This window comes from Plecotus auritus (assembly GCF_963455305.1).
Source record: "Plecotus auritus genome assembly, chromosome: 3".
Classification (NCBI taxonomy): domain Eukaryota; kingdom Metazoa; phylum Chordata; class Mammalia; order Chiroptera; family Vespertilionidae; genus Plecotus; species Plecotus auritus.
In genome coordinates this window covers 213994007-214016620 of record NC_137772.1, presented here as the reverse complement: position 1 = coordinate 214016620, position 22614 = coordinate 213994007, and the positions used below count along the sequence as shown (strand labels likewise).

The 22614-nt window shown below is 41.3% G+C and overlaps 1 protein-coding gene across 6 annotated transcripts; it reads left to right on the top strand.

The window, feature by feature from the left end:
- Positions 1-3737: 3737 nt before the first annotated feature.
- NFYB (nuclear transcription factor Y subunit beta) lies at positions 3738-22031 on the top strand. 6 transcript variants are annotated; one of them, XM_080662419.1, is made up of 8 exons: positions 3738-3975; positions 7018-7104; positions 12193-12286; positions 13995-14125; positions 17228-17425; positions 18686-18767; positions 19530-19609; positions 20281-22031. In XM_080662419.1, the coding sequence occupies exons 2-8, from the start codon at positions 7099-7101 to the stop codon at positions 20311-20313; spliced, it is 624 nt and encodes a 207-aa protein (XP_080518545.1). In that variant the 5' UTR covers positions 3738-3975; positions 7018-7098; the 3' UTR covers positions 20314-22031. The 6 variants fall into 6 exon arrangements, with proteins under 6 accessions (XP_080518545.1, XP_080518547.1, XP_080518543.1 ...); XM_080662417.1 differs by lacking the exon at positions 3738-3975 and adding an exon at positions 4271-4425; XM_080662418.1 differs by lacking the exon at positions 3738-3975 and adding an exon at positions 4987-5221.
- Positions 22032-22614: the final 583 nt, after the last annotated feature.

Here is a 22614-nt window from a genome sequence, read left to right as displayed (position 1 = left end):
GACAAGTTTTCCCTCCTGTCCTTTGCCTGAGCAGCCCTAGAAAGGAGAGTGATCTTGTTGCTTTTTCAAGTTTATCAAGGATATTTTAATCATTTGTATTTTAACTTATCTAATCCAGGGTGAAATGGTGATTAATATGTTTTAAATATTTTGATTAACACTTTATAATAACTTGCTTAAACGCTAAGTATGCTTATGAATTCCGTTTCTCTGGAGAAAGATGATACAAAACTTAGGTCATTTCAAGGTCATGTACACTATCAACTAAAACACTTTCCCATTGCCTGCTCGTGCACTCATTCCATACATATCTATGGAGTGCCAACTCTGTGCCAGGCACTGTTCCGGGCACTGAGTATACAGTGGTGAGCACAAGGTTTCTGCACTTGAGGAGTTTATATTCTAATAAGGTAAAATATAAAAAATCCATTCGTTCAGCAAATATTTATTGAGTACCTACTCTGTGCTTAGGATGCATTAGTAAACAAAACAAGCAAAAATCCTTGTTGTCATAGAGTTTACCTTCTAGTGAGAAGAGACAGACAGTAAACTAAACATAAATAAAATAAATAAGAAAAGTCTACAGTTTGTTAGAAGGCGATAAACGTTATGGAAAAAGAAAATAATGCAGTCAAGGGAGAGTAGGGGTAGGGAGCTGAAATTGCACTTTTTAGATAAGTGATCAGGGTTGCCTCATTAAGGAAAGGAAGGAGGTGAAGTGAACTATATGGATATCTGAGGGAAGAATGGATCAGGCAGATGGAACAGCCAATGCAAAGGCACCGAGGCAGGAGTGTTCCTGCCAGAAATAAGAACAAGGAGTAGAGTGAGCAAAGGATAAAGTAGGAGGAGATTCAATTAGATGGGGAGTGGAGAGGAGACAGATCATCGATCCCAATGGGCTTTGTCTGGTGAAGAGGCCACTGCTCATATCTGAAAGAAACAAGTAAGTGCTGAGTATATTTTTTTCTAAGCAAAGGACGGCTGCATTGTAAGGACAAATCTCTGGACAAAGAAATCTGTGGTCTTACCAAGTATTTTGGAAGCATGGAGTTTGTTACTTAGCACTTTGATTTTTTTAAAAAAATATATTTTATTGTTTTTTTTTTACAGAGAGGAAGGGAGAGGGATAGAGAGCCAGAAACATTGATGAGAGAGAAACATCAATCAGCTGCCTCCTGCACACCCCCCACAGGGGATGTGCCCGTAACCAAGGTACATGCCCTTGACCGGAATCAAACCCGGGACCCCTGAGTCCGCAGGTGCGCTATCCACTGAGCCAAACCAGCCAGGGCCACTTAGCACTTTTAGTAACTGGACTGTTTAGAGAGGAAGTGAAGTTTAGCTAAGGCAGCAAGCAGGACTATTAGTGTGGCAGTTGCTGATTCGCTAACTTTCTAAAGCAAGGGGCTGTCACTGATTGGGAGTTTGTCATTGATTAAAACAGAACCTGGTGGTTACTTGTACTGTGGCCAAAGAACAATTAGTTTTTTCCTTTGTCAATTTGAAAGGACCACTCTGGCTGCTGTGTAGGCCAGGGCAGAAGCCGGGAGACAAGTTAGGAGGGGAGAAGAGATGTGGCTTGAACTATGGTGGTAGTAGTGGAGGTAATATGAAGTGTTTCCACTTGGGATATATTTATGTCAACAACAACAACAACAAAAACACCCCAAGATAATCCAATTAAGCCAATCCTATTGAAGTGACAGAATATTTGCCTTCACATAGGATAAAATGACTGGATGACATTATAGAGAGTAACTGGGTGGGGCTGCTTTAGAAGGAGGAGTCAAGAGAAAGCCTCTTTGAAGAGATGAGACCTCAAAGATGAAAAGAAGACAGTTAAGACCTTACTGGCAAGAGGCTGGTGTCTCTGTGTGTGTGTCTAGAAAGGGGTGAAGTTAGGGGCCTGGGAGGAGGGAAGCAGAAGTCAGATCCGTCCAGGCCTTCAGTGCATAGAATGGATTGAGAAGAGAAGAATGGAGACAATACTACAATAGACACTGTCCTCCTGGGAATTCTATGAGGCCTCATTAAAGTCATAAAGTAAACTCCAACTGAGAAGTCTTCATTGTGCCAGAGATTATTTCATTGTTTGCTGAATTATGACTCATAAATAACGGTAGAAACTAAGGGGCAGCTGTGGTGCCCATACACCATGCAGTCACCCGTCCTCTGTCTTTTGACTTTCATGCAAGGTGTGGATTAGCTATGTCTTTCTCAAGACTAAATTGTGATCCACGTCTCTCTTTCACCAGCTGATCATGAAAAATGGTTAAGATTATTGAGGGCTTCCTGAAAATCTGTACAAAGTCAGGCTGTCAAGGCAGGATGACCTGGGGGTTCAACTGCAGAGAGGGCGTGGACGAGGTCCCCAGTCTCCTCCAGTGAATGGATACCAGGGGAAGGAGAGTGCTTTACTCACCTTTGTAGCCTTGGGGCTCCTAGCTGTGCCTGGTGAACAGTAGGAGTGAATCACCTTTTTGTTGAATCGGAATTAAGCATGCAGATTAGATCAGTACTGAAATAATACATTAGCTCAGAGAAAACAGTCATCTGCGCATCTTTTGGTTCATCATCCAGTGTGTGGATTAGTCATACTTCTCCTGATTCTACTACTTCTTTTTTCTGTTTCCTGCCTTTGAACACATCCTTTCACTCCTAAAACTCCACTTTATAAGTAATCATAGAGAAAGGGAGGAAGAAACGCAAACCAATTTTAATATTTTCCTTTTTTTTAACCCAATAACAGTTACAAAAAGTTTGATAAATATTAAAATTCATATCATATAAAGATCTTGTGATAATGAGACCAAAGTTTTTTTTAGGACTTTCTATATGTATTTATGTTAATTCTAAACAAGCCCAAGCAGTGGCTAGTATTACCCCCCACTAGGGAGGTGAGGAAACTCTCACACAGAGGTAAAGCCGTTTGGCCAGGGTCACAAGCCCTACAGGGGTCCTCAAACTACGGCCCGCGGGCCACATGTGGCCCGCTGAGGACATTTATCCCGCCCACAGGGTGCCGCTGCCTGTCCTGCTTAGCAGCCCACTGGACCTGGGCCCGCAGTGCGCATAGGAATTTGTTCATAGTTTGTTTGTTTTTTAAACTATAGTCCGGCCCTCCAACGGTCTGAGGGACAGTGAACTGGCCCCCTCTTTAAAAAGTTTGAGGACCCCTGCTAGGAGCTGGAATTGAAATCAGGTTGGCTGATTCCACAGCGGCATTGCTCTGTACTGCTCTTGGAATAATTTGGAGGCTTTCACTTGTCTTTGCTTCATTATTTGCTCCAGAAATGTTAAAATATGTGGAGAAACAGTAGGTGCTCTATAAATAAAACATGCCTGTATGTTTCTAAGTGATTAAAGCTGGAAAGTTTAATGTGGCACCATGCCACTTGTTTAGTGGAAGCGAAGGGAAGGCGATTCCCGGCTCCCTTTGCAGAAATCCTGCCACCCTTTAGCAGTGAGTGGCTCCTGGCTCAGCGCCCATCGGTGATGGTCGCCGCCCGGGGGAAGCCCGACCCAGACTGCAGGCGGCGAAAGAAGACAGCCAGGGCGCTTGGCTGCACGGAGGAAAGAACGGGCCAAGGATTCTTGCAGCCCAAATGTCATCTGGTTGGGAAAAGCCACATGTCAGTTGCAACTACTACGCGGGGGGGGGGGGGGGGGGGGGGGAAGAAGAGGGGGAAGGGGCGGGTGCAACTTTTTAAGTTGGGGAGAAGGCTGGCTAGGCTGTATTTTTAGGTGAAATCCGAAGAAACGCCAACACCATAGCTCAGTGACCAAGTCAGAGGGAATGTTGTGCATTTGGCAACGTTAACAAGGACACAAGGAAAACACGAGGTGCTGAAGGCGGTCCAGGAGGCAACTGCCGTTCCAATCCACCCGGTGGCTCGGGTGTCGCCCTGGCCGGCGGCTTCTGCCCTTGGTTTCCCCTTCTTAAAAATCGAGGCGCAGGCTGGCGGCACTCAGGCAGGTGTGACAGTTCCACGTGGGAGAGGGTGGGGGCTGAAAAGAGGGAGGCCTGAGATCTCCCGCGTCGCAGGGGCCCAGGGAGACACCGTGGGAAGAAAGCCTTAGACCTGAGCAGCGCCCCAGATCCCGGCCCCTGGAAGCCGCGGGCTCGGCAAGTAGACCGCGGGCCCCCCAGACGCGCACCCCGCGGCGTGCAGCCGGCTCCGCAAGCCCGCGCAGGGGCGGCAGCTCCGCGCACGAGGAGGGGCCGGGGCGGGGGCCGCGGAGGGCGGGCGCGCGGGAGGCGCGGAGGGAGGGTGTCGGGCGGAGGGAAGCGGCCCGCGGCGGAGGGAGGGGAGGCCGAGTGCTGGAAGCGGAGCTCCGCGCTGGGACTGGTTCCTTCGCAGCCATTTTCTGTCCAACCAAACAGCCGATTGGAGACGGGAGCCAACCAGGGCTGCATTGGAGGTTTGTGTCTCGCTTCGGCCAATGATCGCTCCTAAACCGACTCCACTTTAGCTCGAATGAAATGTCCGTCTCCTCCCGGCGCCGTCCCCGCCGCCAACGCCGCCGCGGCCGGGGGCACTCGCCTCCCTCCCGCCCGCCCTCTCGCCCGGGCCGGGGCCGGCTCGGCGCCTGCGAGGCCGCTCCCGCTGCGGGCCCGGCCGGGGAGCGGGCGCCGGGCCGCGGCGCGGTCTTTGTGCGCCGGGCTGCGAGCGGCGGGACGCGGGCCAGGGCGCCTCCCGCCCGCCCGCCGCCGCGGAGCTCCGGCCGGACGCCGAGCAAGGGGCTCCGGGCGCCGTCGGCCCCCCCTCTCGGCGGTGCCCCGCCGGCTCCATTTTGTGCGGGGAGCGGGCCAGGGGCGGGGGGACGCGGTTCGGACACCCTGCCCCGACCCTGCTCTCTTGGCCGGCAGCCGCGCGGGGGTCCCCGGGGAGCGCCCCTCTTCCGCCTGCGGGGGCATGCGGGTCGGGCCGCTTTGTCTGCCCCGCACCGGGGCCCCGCGCGGCGGGCGGGCGGGCGGGCGTTGGGCGCGGGCCCGGGCCTGGGCCAGCGGGTCGGGGGGATGCGCGCCGGGATCGGCCGCCCCGCAGCGGCGGGACTGACAGGTCGGCCGGCTGGGGTCCAGGGTCCTCCCGCGCACCTTCGTGGGGAGGAAGCGAGGTCCCGGGAGGAAGGAATGGACTCGGTCGCCCCGCAGTCGGGTTTGCACGTAAAGAAGGCAGCCATCTGGCGGCTTGCGGTCCGTGGACTTGCCCCGAAGGTGGGACTAAGCTTTAATCTTGGGTGGGAGGCGGGGAGGCTGTGTCGGGCCTTAGCACTAGCCTCCGAGAACAAAGCATTGCCGAACACCCACAAGTCCTAATCTCCCCAAAGTACTCTAACAAGGTAACTTCAGCTCAGGTAGTGTACGACCTTAAACACACACAAACACAAAACACAGCAGCATCCCACTAACCTTCCTGGACTTCGCAGCCCCGTGGGCCGTGCCACGAACCACTGGTCACCGGGGTGGTTTGGGCTCTCGTATGCAAACTAATCAGCAGCGGAAAGTGAGGAGCTAAACCCGTCAGTGTAAGTGGCATTAATAAGTAGAGGGTTTATTTGTAAAGTATTGAAAGTTTAACCAGCATTCCCTCAAAGGCAGTTCAGTTATTCCTTTTCCTCACTGTTCTTGGAGCTTAATTTAAGGACTTTCATTGATGCAAAACTCCGGTTGTTGATGCCGAAGAAGGGAGGGTGGAGGAAGGGTCTGCCGCTTTTCTTGGATATAATTTGCATTTCTTCAAACATTAAACAGATGTACGCATTCCCTTGAGCTTGCACATATATCATAACCTGTCTTTAAACTATATATACCATATGGGGTGAGAACGTTTTTCTTTAATTTACTGAATCTAAATACTCAACTATTTGGGTGAGTGTGGTGTGAGGGGTAGACCCACCCCCACCCCCACCCCCACCCCCACCCCCACCCCCATGCAAAATACACAAATATATATATGGCTCTTACATTTTAAGTGTTGTGAGGACTTCCCCCCACCTCCCCCAAAGACACCCTTAAAAAAATAACACTTCTAGCTACAGGAAGGAATTTTTGGGGCAATGTTGGGGTTAAAAAGAGGACAATATTTGAAAAGAAATTAAAAATTGTTTTTACGATTATAGCAGACAATGTCAGCCTGCCTGTGCTGCCTCTACCCTTGTAATGGCTTTTTGAAAATTCAATTTCAGTGGCTACAATCTTTTCCTGCTGTTGACTAGATTTCATGCTGGAATGCCTATGATTATTTTTCTTCCCTTAAAATTAACACTGAAAGGATGTTTTTGTTTTGACACTCCTCTAATTGTTTCACTTGAAAAAAGGAAAAGAACGAATGAGAAATGGAGATTGTAGCATTAGTAATTGATACCAATTTATTCAGCTATTTACGGTGAGGGTGAAGAGCTATTCAGATGCAATTTTAGTCCAGATTGGCGGTGCTTTAAAATTATAAATAGAGGGTCTTAATTGTGTTGTTCTATGTATGTTCTCTGGACAGCATGTATCTTTCCAGTATAATCTGAGATATTTAATTTAAAAGCATTATATTCTGAGATAAAATTTTCTCCCCTTTTGGGCTTTTGGACCCCTGAATCTCATTGTAAAACATTAAGAAAACCACCCCCAAATTAAGTCGATATTATGTCTTGGCTGTTGATATTTTTAGTAGTTTAGATGTGTAATTTTTGGTCTCTTGCATATTATATAATTTGATGTGTTGTGATGAATATGGTGAGCATGACTAAACTCAGGGTTATGTTGGTAAAGCAATCCCCCCTTACCTCCTTATCCCCCCCCCGCCCCCGCAATAGAATCAACTTTTAAAATTTGAGTTCTCCAAAATAAATCTTCCAATTTAACTAACATTTATTGGTGCCTGCTTTTTGCACCGTTTTACACCATGCACTCCACTGAGTAAGAATTGTAGGTAAAATTATACCTGCCTTTTAAAATTTTACAAAGAAGAAAGCCTGTAGGCTATACATTTTTACAGCTGATACATGTTTATGTTCTAGGTTGAAATTGGGCAAATATTAGACACCGGTTTGGAAGGGTGTTCTTGAACACCACTGACAACACCGTTCTGACAGTATTTCATGACAGTAAGTATGTTTTACCATTTTGGTTGTTAATTAGATTTGCACAGTAATTAGCTGGGAATTACAACTGATTTTATATTGGAGATTCCGTATAGGATGAATGCCTTTCAAGTCTAGACAGACAGTACCTGTATTCATTCCCAAAGCTTCCTTCTTTTTAGTGACTTGGTATATAGTGTTTGCTGTGGGCCCCTAAGGGCTGTCAAAGCTACGGGATACAAAGCTTGTCCCAGCTCTTAAGAGGCTGTCTGTTTATCTGGTAGGGCTTTAGTTGAATTGAATACTTCAAGGACAGTTATGTGTGGAATGGAAAATGCTGGTTCTAAATAAGGGTAGTACAAGTGAAAAGACGAGAGGTGGGGAGGCCTGGGTAGTTGGGAATGTCATGGAGGGAGCTTGTAGGCCTCCAAATGAGCCTTGCAGGTTGAATGGGATTTGGATAGGTGGAGGGTGTTGCCAGATGCAGAAGCCTGAGGTGACTTACGTTTAGGGAATGGAAAGTAGATCTGCATGGTCCAGGTGGGGATTTCACAAGATAATCGGGTGAAGAGATTCCACTTGGATTCCTGTCTGGGTACCTAGTTCTGGGTCTGCTACTGTATCTGTGACAGCAGGTCTTGAGCAGTGATTGCCTCACTGCTAAACTGAAAGAACTGCATCTGGTGATCCTTAGAAAGGCACATTCTAGCACTAAGATTTTTTTATCAGATTATAAGAATTGAAAACAAGATTAGTTAGGTTAAGTGGGGGACCCACTCTTCATGCCTGGAAAGATGAGAACTGCATTTGAAGGAACAGTAATCATAGAAGGTTTCATTTGTCCATTTCTTACTACGTATGGTGCTCTTTGCTAAGAGCTAAAAGGCACAATAACGTCACCTCTCATAGCAACCCCGTTTTAAATGGGAAGCTGAAGGACAAAGAAGATGGTACGGAAAGACATACAGCTAGGAAGTGGGGAGCTCAGCTTCAAATCCACGTGGTCTGTTCTAAGAGCCAGTGTTCCATCATGCCTCCTGGTAAGATGAATCCGAAACCAGGTGCATTTCTTAGCCAGCTGACCATTAACTTCACATATTTTAGAGAACACTATTTTCAACTACATAATTAGAACAGTCAGTAAAGGAATTCAATGGGATTTAACTACTCTATTCCTACTTACCAGTTCCCTTGATCCTAATGATTCATCATTTTACCTGTTCTCTTGTCATTTTCCTACATGCTCTTCCCTCTGTTCTCTGTCCTTCACCAGTAAGTGTCACAAGTGGGCATCCTGGTACCACTTACACATTCTTGGCCATCAACTTCGGCCAGGCTCTTGGCACTGCCCAACCCTCAGGCTCTTCCTTCCCATTCTCTGCAGCAGTGGCAGCATCTGCCCAGCTGCAAGAATCCCAGCATTATCCTTGGTTCTTCCTCCAGTTCTGGTTCAGTCAGTTGCCAGATCTGCTGATTTTACCAACTGCTAACATCTCTTCAGCCTCTGCTCTCTCCGTCTCCAGATACTGGAGCGACCATCATCTTGCCTGAGTTCCTGCCCTGACTGCAGCACTGTGGTCCTTGGTGGTCTGCCCCCATCCTTGCCCGCCTCAGTTCATTGTTACACTGGACTGTAGCCAGAGTGGTCTTTTAAAAAAGAAATCTGATTTTCCCTCTTTGCTCTTGTCTACTGCACTGCTTGATTTAGCCCCCACTTAGCTTGCTCTCAACCACCAGGACTATATTTCCCTATTTCCTTTTTTTTTGGAACATTCTTTCCCCATCCTTCCCTGCCCAACTGATTTCTATTCATCTTTTAGTCTCAGTTTAAATGTAATTTCCTAACACAGCCTTCCTTGACTCTCAGTCTATGAGGTCCCTTTTGGAATAAACTCCCAAAACATATAACAAAACATCTTTGTTTTCCTTAGCACTAACAGTTAATCATTTGTAATTATTTAATAGCTCCTATTGTACAATGCTGTCTTTACATGGCAAGTTCTATTCTCATCCTACTTGCTCAAGGTCTCATGACCAGCAAGTAGTAGGGAATTCAAACCAGGTGATCCAATTCCAGCACATTCCTTGGGAGTACTGATAGGCTATGCTTACCTCCCCTTCCCCATGACCCCGGTTTGCGTAACATTTGTCTTCTCTGCTAGATGAGGACAGAGGCTTGTCTGTGCTGGTGACGGCTTTCCCACATAGCGCGGGCCTGATGCGTACTAAGTGTTTACTCGGTAAATGTTTGTTGACTGGCTTGCTTACAATCGATAATCTATTTTTAGAAAATTTTACAGGATATTTTAGACCTAGAAAAAAATCTTTGGGATGTAGCAAGTTCCCCCTCTCCCAATATGTAGATAGCATATTGTAAGCATCAAAGATGAGGCTAATTTGTTGATGTGCTCATTCATTTGTTGAATGAAAGGTATAAGTGCTTTGGGGATTCAGAGAAGGGAACACTTAAGTTGTGGCTTGTAGAATGGAGTAAACCCAAAAGATTTCAGGAGGATGGGGGAACACTGGCTTTAAAGTAGGGGGAGGAAGACAGACAGTATGGTGAAAGGACAGGAAGGCTAAAACTTGCGGAACCAGAGACGCAGACAGCTAAGCCGATGATGGCGTGGCTTATCCTCAAAGGAGGGGAGGTGATACTGATGTCTCCTGAGCACCAAACACTGTCCTTAGCAGGTTTCTGTTCTTTGTTTAATTCTGACAACTCCAAAATACTTTCAGAAGTATTTTTTAGAAGACTGAGGTTTAGAGGCTAATTCTGTTAATCCAACTGATGATCTTGCTGCTAATTCCAGTGCATGACAAGATAATGTGATTTTTAACATTTTGCCTTTAATACTTTTTATGTTATATTTATAAATTAAATTAATCTCAGAACCTAGGTATTTGAACAGTGTCCTGTAGATCAACTAATTTAAAAAGACTGATGGTATCCTGTGGATATTCATTTTGGAAAGAATTTTTTACTGTGTTTTTTTTCTCCCCTATTAAAAAAGAGTTGTTTTCAGTTGTATGTTCTGAAACAACCACTGGTCCTGTCTCCTGCACCTTGATCTCCCCTAGGGCATTGTAAAAATTAGTCAGTTCACAGCTATTCTAATTGAGCTTTTTTATGGCTAATAAAACCTATCATCTCATCTATCTATTAAAGACTACTCTCCTAGTATCTTGTTTGTATTTTAGGATCAATACAATACAGTATTTTATATTTGGGTAATGTTTCACATGCATTTATTTTATTAACTGCAGTATTTGAGTCCTTGTCTAACACTTCTTTTCCATCTCTGTTGGATTTTACAAAGTCTTCAATAACAAGGCATTTCTTTGATACATCTGTTGACTGCGGTATCTATCCTAATTGGAGCTACAGATATATTTCCATAATTTACATAGATTTTTTTAGGGGGTAGAGGACACAGTTCACCTACCTTTAATAATTTGTGAAAGTACAGGGTACCTATTTACTCATACTTTTATTTTATTTTTTTTAAATATATTTTATTGATTTTTTACAGAGAGGAAGGGAGAGGGATAGAGAGTTAGAAACATCGATGAGAGAGAAACATCGATCAGCTGCCTCCTGCACACCCCCTACTGGGGATGTGCCCGCAACCAAGGTACATGCCCCCGACCGGAATCGAACCTGCGACCCTTCAGTCCCCAGGCCGACGCTCTATCCACTGAGCCAAACCAGCGAGGGCTATTTACTCATACTTTTAAAACAATTATTTGATTGATTGATTTTAGAGAGAGACAGCAATTTGTTGTTCCACTTCTTTATGCATTCATTGGTTGTTTCTTGTATGTGCCCTGACCACAGCCTTGGCATATCAGGACAGTACTCTAACTAACTGAGCTACCCAGCCAGGGCCTCTAAGAAGTGATATGCAGTCAGTGAGTTTGACTCTGACTCTCCTACTGACCTCTGAAAACAGGAATCCCTATTGGTTAAATGCACTTCTATATAAAATGGAAATAATACCACCTTCCCTATCAAATAGCTGGGTTCTGGGCTTGATGAATATTTAGGATCAAGTATCTCTTGATTTGGCCTGAAAGCATGTACATATTCCACTTAAATTTTGCTATACTGTTAATTCAGATAATGCATTAAAAATTTTCTACCCACGACTAGCCAGTCCCTTGTTTTTGGTTTTTGTTGGTTTTTTTTTTTCCCTCTCTCTTCTTTAGTATTATCTGCAAAGCAGAAAGACTCCCAGGGTTTGTCATGTTGGTGAAATGGAATGTAGTATGTTAAAACTAACGGTTCTGTTTTTTTCCAGATTTTCCCTCTTAGAATTCTTTTAGCTCTGAGCAAAATTAATTAAGCAGGCACCTTTTCAAGTAGCCATTTTAACTCTCACTCTTGTCTGTGGTTATAATTTTCCTACCCTTATATGCAGAACTCCAGTCTCCTTGACCCCTCCTTTTCTTTTTTCTTTAAAGAATCAAAAGTTTGAGGGTAGGGGAAAGAGAAAATGAACCTTTGGCTAGAATTAGAGGTTGATGGGGCTCATTCAAAATGTGGGTGCATGCTTGGTTACATGGGTACAGATTGTGCAAGGAATCCATATGCTTCTTATCCCAGACAACAGTTTTAATCAAGACATTGTCTATTGTGGAACTTCTGTGAGACCACAAAGGAAGTTTGCAGAGGAACCAGAGGCTTTCCTGAGAATATTAGGCCTCAGCAGGAGAGCCGAGAGTGCCGCACACAGGTGACTTTCAGGAGAATACTAATTTTGGTTTTGCTTGTTGATCCAGGGGTAAGTTAGGCTGTAAATCAGAGTTGCCTGTACTATGTTTAAGGGTTATGCAGTTGAAAATAAAGAGATGTGTATTTTAGATTCATTTCCGTATTTTGTTTCCCTGTTGGTCTTATGTTTTCACTTACGGTGGATGATAGGGGACTCTTTGGATAGTTGGCAAATTATCAAAAGGTTTCCAAATCAAGAAATACAAATGTTTTCTTCTAGTAAGCTTAAGCTATGAAAAATGTAGTTGACCTGTCCTATGATATTTCATGGGCACTGAATCTGTTATGTTTTTTATACAAGTTTTATTGAAGAATATTGAAAAACTTTTTCCTCCTAGATGGATGGTGACAGTTCTACAACAGATGCTTCTCAACTAGGAATTTCTGCAGACTATATTGGAGGAAGTCACTACGTTATACAGCCTCATGATGGTAAGACAGCCACGTCAGAACAAATTCACAAGTAGAAGCAAATTAGGAAGTGGAAATTTTATTAATATGATGCTATAGGCTACTTTTGTCTTTATAGGAAAATTAGCAATCTTGCATTACCATTCAGTGAAAGCATATAAAGGTGTACTGTGCTACTTTAATTAGCAATAGTCTTCAAAGAGTGATGAGTTATAAAAAGGAATTCTGTAAGAGTATGCCTTTTAAAGTTTCTTTAAAAATTTGTTACTGATTTCCTATTTGAGAATTAAATATGGAAAATTCTTACTCAATTAGAACAGTAAAAAGTTCTTTAGAGGGTGAGTTGCTAGCTATTATTTTTAGTACTTATAAACAGATATATTTTTGTTTTTCCTTCAATATTAAGTTTGAGCTCTGCAGGTATTAAAATTGGCCTATCAGAAATAATTTGGCTTTGTGGCATTGTGATTTGTAAGATTAAAAACATTAAGATACATTTTTGTAGAAGGCAATTAGAGGAGGCAATTAGTTCATCCTAAAACATACTTAAACAAGTTAAATTTGACAACATCCTTTTAAACACATGAAAATGTATACTGAATCAGCTTAAGTGACTTTCCTATTTAATTCATATAAAGTGTGGGAAGTTTCCTTACAAGATAATGCATTTAATCATCAAAGGTTATTATTGGTATTGTGAAAGCTTCAGTTATATCTAAATCTACATAATTTGAAAATTCACTTTTCGTAATAACATTGGATAACTGCCATAGCTTTGTTCAAAACTATAACTACATTAGTAATAAACCAATTGGATCAGTAATATTCAAGTCCAGTTTTTCCTTTCTAGGTAAATTTGGCTTTGGGTAGACATAATAGCTCTTAATCTAGCAAGAGTCAAGGAGCCATCATCATAGGTCAGGGTCTGTAAGTTTTATAGCTCAGTCATGCGACACATTTATGAGCACTTCCCCTGTTATAGGTGCTACCAAATGCTAGGAAAGAGACAAAGCTGACCCCTAGTCTCAAGTAGAAAAAAATCTAATAGAAGGAATCTTATATAATAAAAGGCTAATATGCAAATCGACCGAACGGCGGAATGACCGGTCACTATGATGTGCACTAGCCACCAGGGGGCAAATGCTCAATGCAGGAGCTGCCCCCGGTGATCAGTGCGCTCCCACAGGGGGAGCGCCGCCCATCCAGAAGCCCTGAGCCGGGTTCACAGCTGGCGAGCCCGGAGGTGGTGGCGGGAGCTTCTCCTGCCTCTGCGGCAGTGCTAAGGAAGCCGTCAGTTGGACATCCCCCAAGGGCTCCCGGCCTGCGAGAGGGCGAACTTCGTGCACCGGGCCTCCAGTCAGAAATAAGAAGAATTATACGGCGTGTCAGAAAAGATGCAGAGAGGCACTTGTGCTATTTTGTGAAAGCAGCTCACTCCTGAAGTGCTGTGCGAGGTTGTTACTGAGCTGCTGGGAGAATGAGTAGGTAGGGTTTGAGTAGGCAGAGCTGAGGACCAAAGAGTTCCAGACAGTAGGTTTGAAATTAAGGAGTGGGTTTAGTTCTGGCCCTGAGAAAGTGGTGAAAAGAGCTACTATGTCCTAATCCCTAAAAAGGGTTAGGAAATGAGCCAGAATGCCTCTCATCCTAGGTTGCTATAGACAGTCTTTCTTCTCTCTCTTGAAGAAAAAAGTATGAGAACCCTTAAACTAAATTACTTTTATTTCCTTAGATACTGAGGACAGCATGAACGATCACGAAGACACAAATGGTTCAAAAGAAAGTTTCAGAGAACAAGATATATATCTTCCAATTGCAAATGTGGCAAGGATAATGAAAAATGCCATACCTCAGACGGGAAAGGTAAATTGGAGAAGCTTAACTAGGAGATTTTTGGGGGTGGGGTGGGGTGGGATGTAAAACTACGTGAACATAGTTCATGACTACAGTTAGTTATTGATTTCAGTCCTTCAGCAAATCAAGTATTTCTTTCAATTCTAATACTTAGTTACTGAACAATGTTCCATTTTCAGTTCTATCATGTCCCCAAAATGCACTCCTTCCCCCACCTATTAGAAGCAGATGAAATAAAAGAAACTTTTAAAAAATAGGTGCATTGTCAGAGCTATCGGGTTTGGGCATATGAGGTAACTTCCATAATGTTGCAGCAAAATTGGGTCATATTGGACTGATGTGCGTAATATAAGGATTTTTTAAAAATCCTTTTATTTGGAAACAACTATTTTGTTTTTTATGTTTTTGTCATTTTACCTGAGAGAAAATTTTTTAAAATTGATTTTTAGAGCAGCGGTCACCAACCTTTCGGACCTCATGGACCACCAGTGGTCCGCGGACTATCAGTTGGCGACCGCTGTTTTAGAGAGAGAGGGAGAGACAGAGAGAGAAACCTCTCGCGGTTGACTCCCATACTTTCCCTGATTGGGATTGAACCTGCAACCTTTTGGTGTACAGGACGATACTCCAACCATCCAAACCACCTGGCCAGTGTGAAACAACTATTTTTTATAAAATTATAGATATTAACATACATTTAAATTCAACTGGTAATTTTTTAAGTAGTTTTGTTAGAACAATTTTAAAAACTCATTGTCACTGTACTCATCACTTGGTCTTAAATAAAATTCACACTTTTTATGTTTTATATTGCATAATAAACTTTTCTATCAATTTATTATAGCTTATAAAGTATACATGAAAGTAATAAAGCTTTTAAATAAATATATTATTAAAATATATCACTCAGCCTAGAAGTTCCAGTTTGAGAGGTCTTCCTTATGTTTTTTTTAAAATATATTTTTATTGATTTCAGAGAGGAAGAGAGAGATGGAAAATCAATGATGAGAGAGAATCACCGATCAGCTGCCTCCTGCATGCCCCCCACTGGGGATCAAGCCCGCAACCCAAGCATGTGCCCTTGACCCTTCAGTCCGCAGGCCGATGCTCTATCCACTGAGCCAAACCAGCCAGGGCTGCTTTTTTAAAATATACTTTTTATTGATTTCAGAGAGGAAGGGAGAGGGAGAGATAGAAACACCAATGATGAGGAAAAACCACTGATCGGCTGCTTCTATACATCCCCTACTGGGGATCGACCCTGCAACCTTGGGCATGTGCCCTGACTAGGAATTGAACCATGGCTCCTGGTTCATAGGTCAAGGCTCAACTACTGACTCACACCTGCTGGGCCTCTTTATATTTTAAGGGGGAAAAAAGCTGAGACTAGGCCTGCGCTGTTGTCCAGTACCCATAGCTACAAATGGTTATTGAGCACTTGAGATGTTATTGAGCTAATTGAGATGCGCTTGAAATGTAAAACATACACCAGATTTTAAAGGCTTGTATGAAAAAAAAAAGAATGAAAATACCTCAATTTTTAAATTGATCCTGTGTTTAAATAATATTTTAGGTTTATTGGGTTAAATAAAACATGTAAAATTAACTTAACTGTTTCTTTTAACATGGCTACTAGCAATCTAAAGTTATATACACTGAGTGGCCATATTATTCTCTGAACGCATAATAATCTGGCCACTCAGTGTATGTCCTATATAATAAAAGGCTAATATGCAAATTGTCCCCTTGACCAGGAGTTCAACCAGCAGGCAGGCCGGCCAGCCGCCCATGTCCCCTCCCCCTGGCCAGGCTGGCCGGACCCCACCCATGCACGAATTCATGCACCGGGCCTCTAATACATACTCTCTCTCTCTAAGTGGCCAGATTATTATGTGTTCAGAGATCATAATAATCTGGCCACTCAGTGTATACAGCTCACATTATATTATCTTGCTTGACTGCATTTATGCAACTCTTGTTTACTTTTCTCCAGGATGTTGTTTAGGCATGGAGATGAAAGACAGTATATTTTAGCAAGGATCTTGAGTGTCATTCCTATTAGAAGTGGCTTTAGAATTGCATAATTTAGTCCATTAGTCTTGCTTTCAAACCTGACCCTTAAGAGAACTGTTTTTATGAGGTGGTGGGTGTGTGCTTCTTTAGGTAGGCTTTTTTTGTTGTTGCTAATCCTTACCAGAGGATATTTTTCCCCCCTTTTTTTTTAAGAGAGAGTGGAAGGGAGAGGGAGAGACAGAGAAACATCAAAGTGAGAGAGACTTATGGATTGGCTGCCTCCTGCATGTGCCCCAACCGGGGCCGGGGATCAAGCCTGCAACCGAGGTACATGTCCTTGACTGGAATCCAACCCACCCTTCAGTCGGGCCAGCGCTCTAACCACTGAGCAAAACCGGCAAGGGCTGGGTAAGCTTCTTAATAAACTCAAAACCTATACCTGACACTTTGTATTTTCAGTAGAAAAAATATCACCAGGTGTCATTCTTTCACTCCCTTTTAAGTCTTATGTGACTTCAGTGTTTGTTTTTTAAAATTTTAGTGCCCTTATTTTTGGAAATAACTGGTACCGAAGTCTGTAGCCCACACCACAGCATACTAACTACACACAACCTGGCTTTCTTGGGACACTAGTTAGGGTTTTTATCTTAGGATGGAAGAGATGTCCAGTGGTTGCTTTTATAACTAAACTAGAGGCCCGATGCATGAAACTTGTGCAAGAGTAGGCCTTCCTTCCCCGGCTGCCGGCACCGGCTTCCCTCTGGCACCCGGGACCCAGGCTTCCCTTGTAGCCCCAGCTTCGTCCCAAAGGATGTCCAGTCTAATTAGCATATAATGCTTTTATTCTTATAGATTATATCTGTTTTCTGTGAATAGTTGTCAAGGCTTCTCTGACTTGTATTTGAGTAAATTCTCACTCTGAGGGTTGGAATTTTAATATTACAAATTGTGTTTATGTTATTAGCATATATTTCAAAGATTAAAGGTTAACAGTCATAAACTGAAGTTTGTTTTCTTCTGAGTAACTTTCACTTTTGCCGTTGTTGGGAAGGTGATGATTATGTTCCCTGCAAATTTACCTTTCATTTTTCTCTTCAGATTGCAAAAGATGCCAAAGAATGTGTTCAGGAATGTGTGAGTGAGTTCATCAGTTTTATAACATCGGAGGCCAGTGAAAGATGCCATCAAGAGAAACGGAAGACAATCAATGGCGAAGATATCCTCTTTGCCATGTCTACCTTAGGCTTTGACAGTTACGTAGAACCTCTAAAATTGTACCTTCAGAAATTCAGAGAGGTGAGCAAAATGTCTTCCATTATGCTTCTAAGAAAATAAGATGCACTACTCACTAACTTTTAAAATGTATTGCTTAAAAATTCGTTTTATAGCAAACTACGTAACATTTCTCAGACGTGTGTCATCACTCATGTTACTGTACCCAAGCAGGAAGTCCTTTCTTTTTCCTTTGGTTGTTACTAACAGCAGCATAGTTATGTAATGAGTAAGAATGTGGACTCCGGAGGGTGAATCCCAGCTCCACCACAGGTGAACTCTGTGACCCTGGGCAGATTATTGAAGTACTTGAGGCCTTGGTTTCCTGATCTGTAAGGTGAGGCTAGTAATAGTGCCTGCCTCCCAGCGTTATTGAGAGGACCAAGTGGAACAGTCCATGGACTGCATGTAGCTGGGCATATAGTGAGTGTTCAATAATGTCAGTGCGTGCTGGTATCGTTATTAATTTAAGAGGTAGCATCGTTGCCTGTTTTATGAAAATGAATTAGAATCAGCGTATTTATTTCCGCACTGCAAGTTGGGTGTATGATTCACTTTCCTTTTAAAATATTTTCTTAGTATCTTTAGTGTTAGGATACCATTAAATTAGTGATACCTTTATGGGATGATTAAAGTAGGAAGAAATATGTAAATTCTTCACAGTATTTTTCCAAATCTTTAGCATCATGGGACCTTAGAATGAATGGTAACTTAGAGGTCCAAACTGTAATTTTGATTTAGAAATTTTAAACTCCATCTATCTGAGGAAAATCAAGGCCCGGAAAGGCACATATACCCTCCTCCTTCTTATCTTAGTTCATGTAATAAAGGTGTTTGTTGTTCTTAAAAAAAAAATTAAACTCTAAACTTGCTGTTACAGTACTGCCCAGTTGGCTAAGAGTGTATATATAATTGATAACTTGGATCATTTGTAGTAGATTCATAAGCTGAATAGTTATATTTTACAGACTATTTCATCTGTAAGTAGAGTTCTATTTTCCTTCTGATGTAGTGTGGAATTAGAATAATTTATTTAATTTTACCCATAAATACTTTAGATTTTCTAGGTCATTATTAAGACTATCTTTTGATGATTACTACTTGTATAAAAAGTTAGCATTTGAAGACCTCTTCATATGTAATTAACCAGAAGTGTTAATAAATACTCTATGTAGTGTTTGTAAAAATAGAAGCTCCTAATTTTAGAAATTAATCAAGCATTCTCATTTCGAAAACTGTTTCTTTTGAATAGCAGTGATTACATTTTTTGTTCTCCTTCCCCAGGCAATGAAAGGGGAGAAAGGAATTGGTGGAGCAGTCACAACTGCAGATGGATTAAGTGAAGAACTAACAGAGGAGGCATTTAGTAAGCAGTGTTGTGATACGTTTATACAACTAAACTTAATGTAATTTAGTGTCAGTGGTGGTACTTTAGAATATCAGCACTAAGTGTTTTGACATAGCACTGTCTTGAATAGTCCTTCTTAGTTGATGCCTGTATATTTGACGTCAGTGAGGGATAAGTATAAAATTTAAATTTTGCAGACATAATCTTTCACCAATAGTTCGACTGATTGCCATAGCCCTTATTTTTTCGTCTAAGATTCACGTGAGATAGGAATGTTGAGAACTGTAGTTTGCAATATAAAAATCTTGTGATTTAAATAAATTTGAACTCATTTATTTTTGAGTATTGTTATATGGTGAAATAAAAGGTCTATGGTGATTATATTTCTCATATAAACTTTATATGTAAATATTTTATATTTCTCATATAAACTTTATATGATTTCTTATATATAAAATATATGCTGCTTAGTTATGTGAGTGTTGCTGCCAGCCAACCCTCATGGTGTAGGTCTACCCCTGAACCAGAAACTCATTTTGGCAGATTTGTACACATGAGTAGTTAGGTAAAGTACAGTACAGAGAAATGAAGATTCAGAAAATCAAAAATGCTTCGGGAGCTTTTTTAAAATGGAATATTTGGGGGTTATGCTTTGGCCCAAGATTACATTGATAAAGAGCAGAATTATAATAAGACGTTAATGGCACAATTTTACGGTTCAGGCCAAGAAAGCAGATGCAATTCTTTTCTCACTTTAATGGTTTTTTTTTGGTCTTTTAGCTAACCAGTTACCAGCTGGTTTAATAACTGCAGATGGTCAACAACAAAATGTTATGGTTTATACAACATCATATCAACAGGTAGAGTACCTTCTTTGTATTTTAAATTATTTTAAGAATTGATTATATCCATTGATTTTGATCACAGGTAGTTAATTTCAACACACTGTTATTATTAACCTGATTTTTAAAAAGGTTAAATACTATTTTCTCAAAATATACAATTATTTGGTACTCTCTTAATGTTATCTATATATAACATATACACACACACACACATACTAGAGGTCTCATGCACGAATTCGTGCACGGGTGGGGTCCCTAGGCCTAGCTGGCAATCAGGGCCAATCAGGGCTATCTCGCCCAGTCCAGGGGGAGGGACTGTGGGAGGTTGGCTATGGGAGCGCACTGACCACCACTGCTCCTGTGTTGAGTCTGCCCCCTGGTGATCAGTGCACATCATAGCGACCGGTCAATTGATCAACTGGTCTTAATGGTCGCTTAGGCTTTTATGTGTGTGTGCATAGAATATTTGCATAGAATATTTCTGGATAGATGCACAAGAAATTAATAAAGTAGTTTCCTTGGGTAGAGAGAGTGAAGATTTGGGGTGAGGTGTAGACTTATTTTTCATCTTCTATTGTTGTTTTTCTTAATTGTCTATTGTTTTTATTCATTGAATTTATAATATGCATGTTATTTTTAAACTAATTTTTCTTTCATTCTTATCAACTTAAATTTTCTAATCTTAGATTTCTGGTGTTCAACAAATTCAGTTTTCATGATCTGAAGAAATGATGTAGCGGAGTAGGAAAAGCAAGTCTGTACGATTCCGAAGCAGAGACATTAGGAGGACTGGGAAAAGCTGTCTCTCTGTATATTAAATAGCTGTAATGTAGCTTCCTGATGCTTGACTAATTGAGGTGTTAATTCTGACTTGAGAATCTTTTTCATGAATGATTTTAAAGAAAAATTTGGATTTTAAAGGTATTAAAGTATTTTTGTTTTGTACGAGAGTTTGTTGCTCTGTATGACTCCTGTATGCATTGTATATTGCAATTTATTACTGTCAGAGATTTGTAGACAGTTTCTTATTTTCATATTGAATCATGTTACTTTTGTAATTCAAGTAAGCAGCTGGGTTAATTCATGATGTTTGCCCTTTTAATAAAATACAAGGGTAGAGTTCATTTTGAATGCAAGTTGCCTTTATTATAAATTTGAGTTTGTCTTGGTTATATACTATCTTGCATGATAACCTAGCTAGATTTTTAACATTTGCCATATTTATTAAAATTAATTTTTTGTAAAACATTCATAGCGTAAGCAGCACCATTTTTAAAAACTGTAACTGAAAAATTGTGAATGCAGAAGCAAATATTGTCTGCCCTATTAAACTTGGTGCCCATTAACAGTGTTTACACTGTTCATCGTGCCTGTTAAGATAATTTTAGTTTATTGGAGCTTGGTTAAGACTCCATTTATTTATGAGTGTTGGAATTCATTTAAGTTTAATGTAGTCCTAGTGCTCTTGAAATGGTGCCCCTTTCATTTGTATAAGATTTTTCCAAAACATATCTTACTATCCTTTTCCAGAAGAGGGACTTTATAGTCTAATGGTAAATGTCCTCATTTTACCTTTTTAATTGAAATGTCAAGTTTCCGGTTATACTATGGGAACCAAGAAGCATCAGACATCATTGTCTGTATACTGACATTTTTTTGCATGGGTGAGTGAATGAAATGAAGAATTGAGTGAGTGCTATGAGTGGTGTGAAAGAGAAGCCGCCAACTTCTAGTGTGCTGTCTTGATCTTTGCAATAAACTAAACTTAGATAATGTAACTTTGCATAATTTAGTAGTATGTATTTGGGTTGTTCCTTTTTTGAAATAAGGATTTGTATTTTTTCATCTTTTAGGTGATAATTAATTTGAGTGTGGTTTAAAAAAAATCAATAATTGCTATTGTATATTTTGCCTAAAAGGGCGAGTGTTTGAGAGAATGTGATCTTGGAAGGACGCTCATATTTATAAGGTAGAAGCAGTTTCCCACATATAGGCTGAACAGAAACATTTACTTTGCCAGAAGGCGCCTCTGGGGGCATATTTGGACTAATCTGAGGTTAATAACTTCCCCTCCCCTTTAAAAAAATAGTCAGCACAGAGAACAAATAAGCAAAAAGGGGAGGAGTGATGAAACAACCTTCATCCTACTACTATGTTGAAATGACCAGTGTTAATATTTTGGTAAATATTATTTGTCCTTTTACTTTGCTAAATATGTATATTTTTATAAAAATAGGTTCCTACTTGCTTGCATACTGTTTCATAATATGCTTTTTTTTTTTCACGGAATATATTGCGAACATATTTTCCAAGTCATTAGTCTCCTAATTTTATTCCTCTATTATTCTATCATGTGGCTGAAGCATAATTTATTTAATCCTCGATAGGACATTTTGACTGTATACATCTTTTCACAGTTATAAACAATACTTCACTGAATCTTGTGTACATCCATGGCTGTTTTCTTAAAATAATTTCTTAGAAGTAGAATTGCGGGGTTAACAGATGGGTTAACAAATAGGCAAAAGTTTTAGGCTTTTGATACATATAAGTGTATTTTTGAAATATCTTCTATTTGATCCAGGTAGTATGTCACTATATAATTGATAAAAAGCATTTGTTCTTCGGTAGTTTAAAGATTGTGTTATGTTTAAGCATCAAGATAAAGAAAAATTAGACAACTTAAAAATTTTAATATATACCAAAACAAATTTCTAAATTGAGTAATTCGCTGGTAGTCCTGACTAAAAGCTTTAAAGTAGGTAAAACCAGGTCACTTGGGGTTATATGACTTTCATACTCTGAGAGAATCTTAGCATTCTGCACGTGCCAGGTTCATAATCTCCATTTACACACGTAAGAGGTAGTGATGGAGTCTTTCTTGGCTTATGTTGCATTGAACTGAGTATGTTTTCGTCCCCTCTGGAATGTCGTAAGTATGTAAGTTCCTACATTAACCTACAAGTGTGTGTGTGTTTTTTCTAAATAAGTTTGTACATACTGCTTTTATAAATATCCGA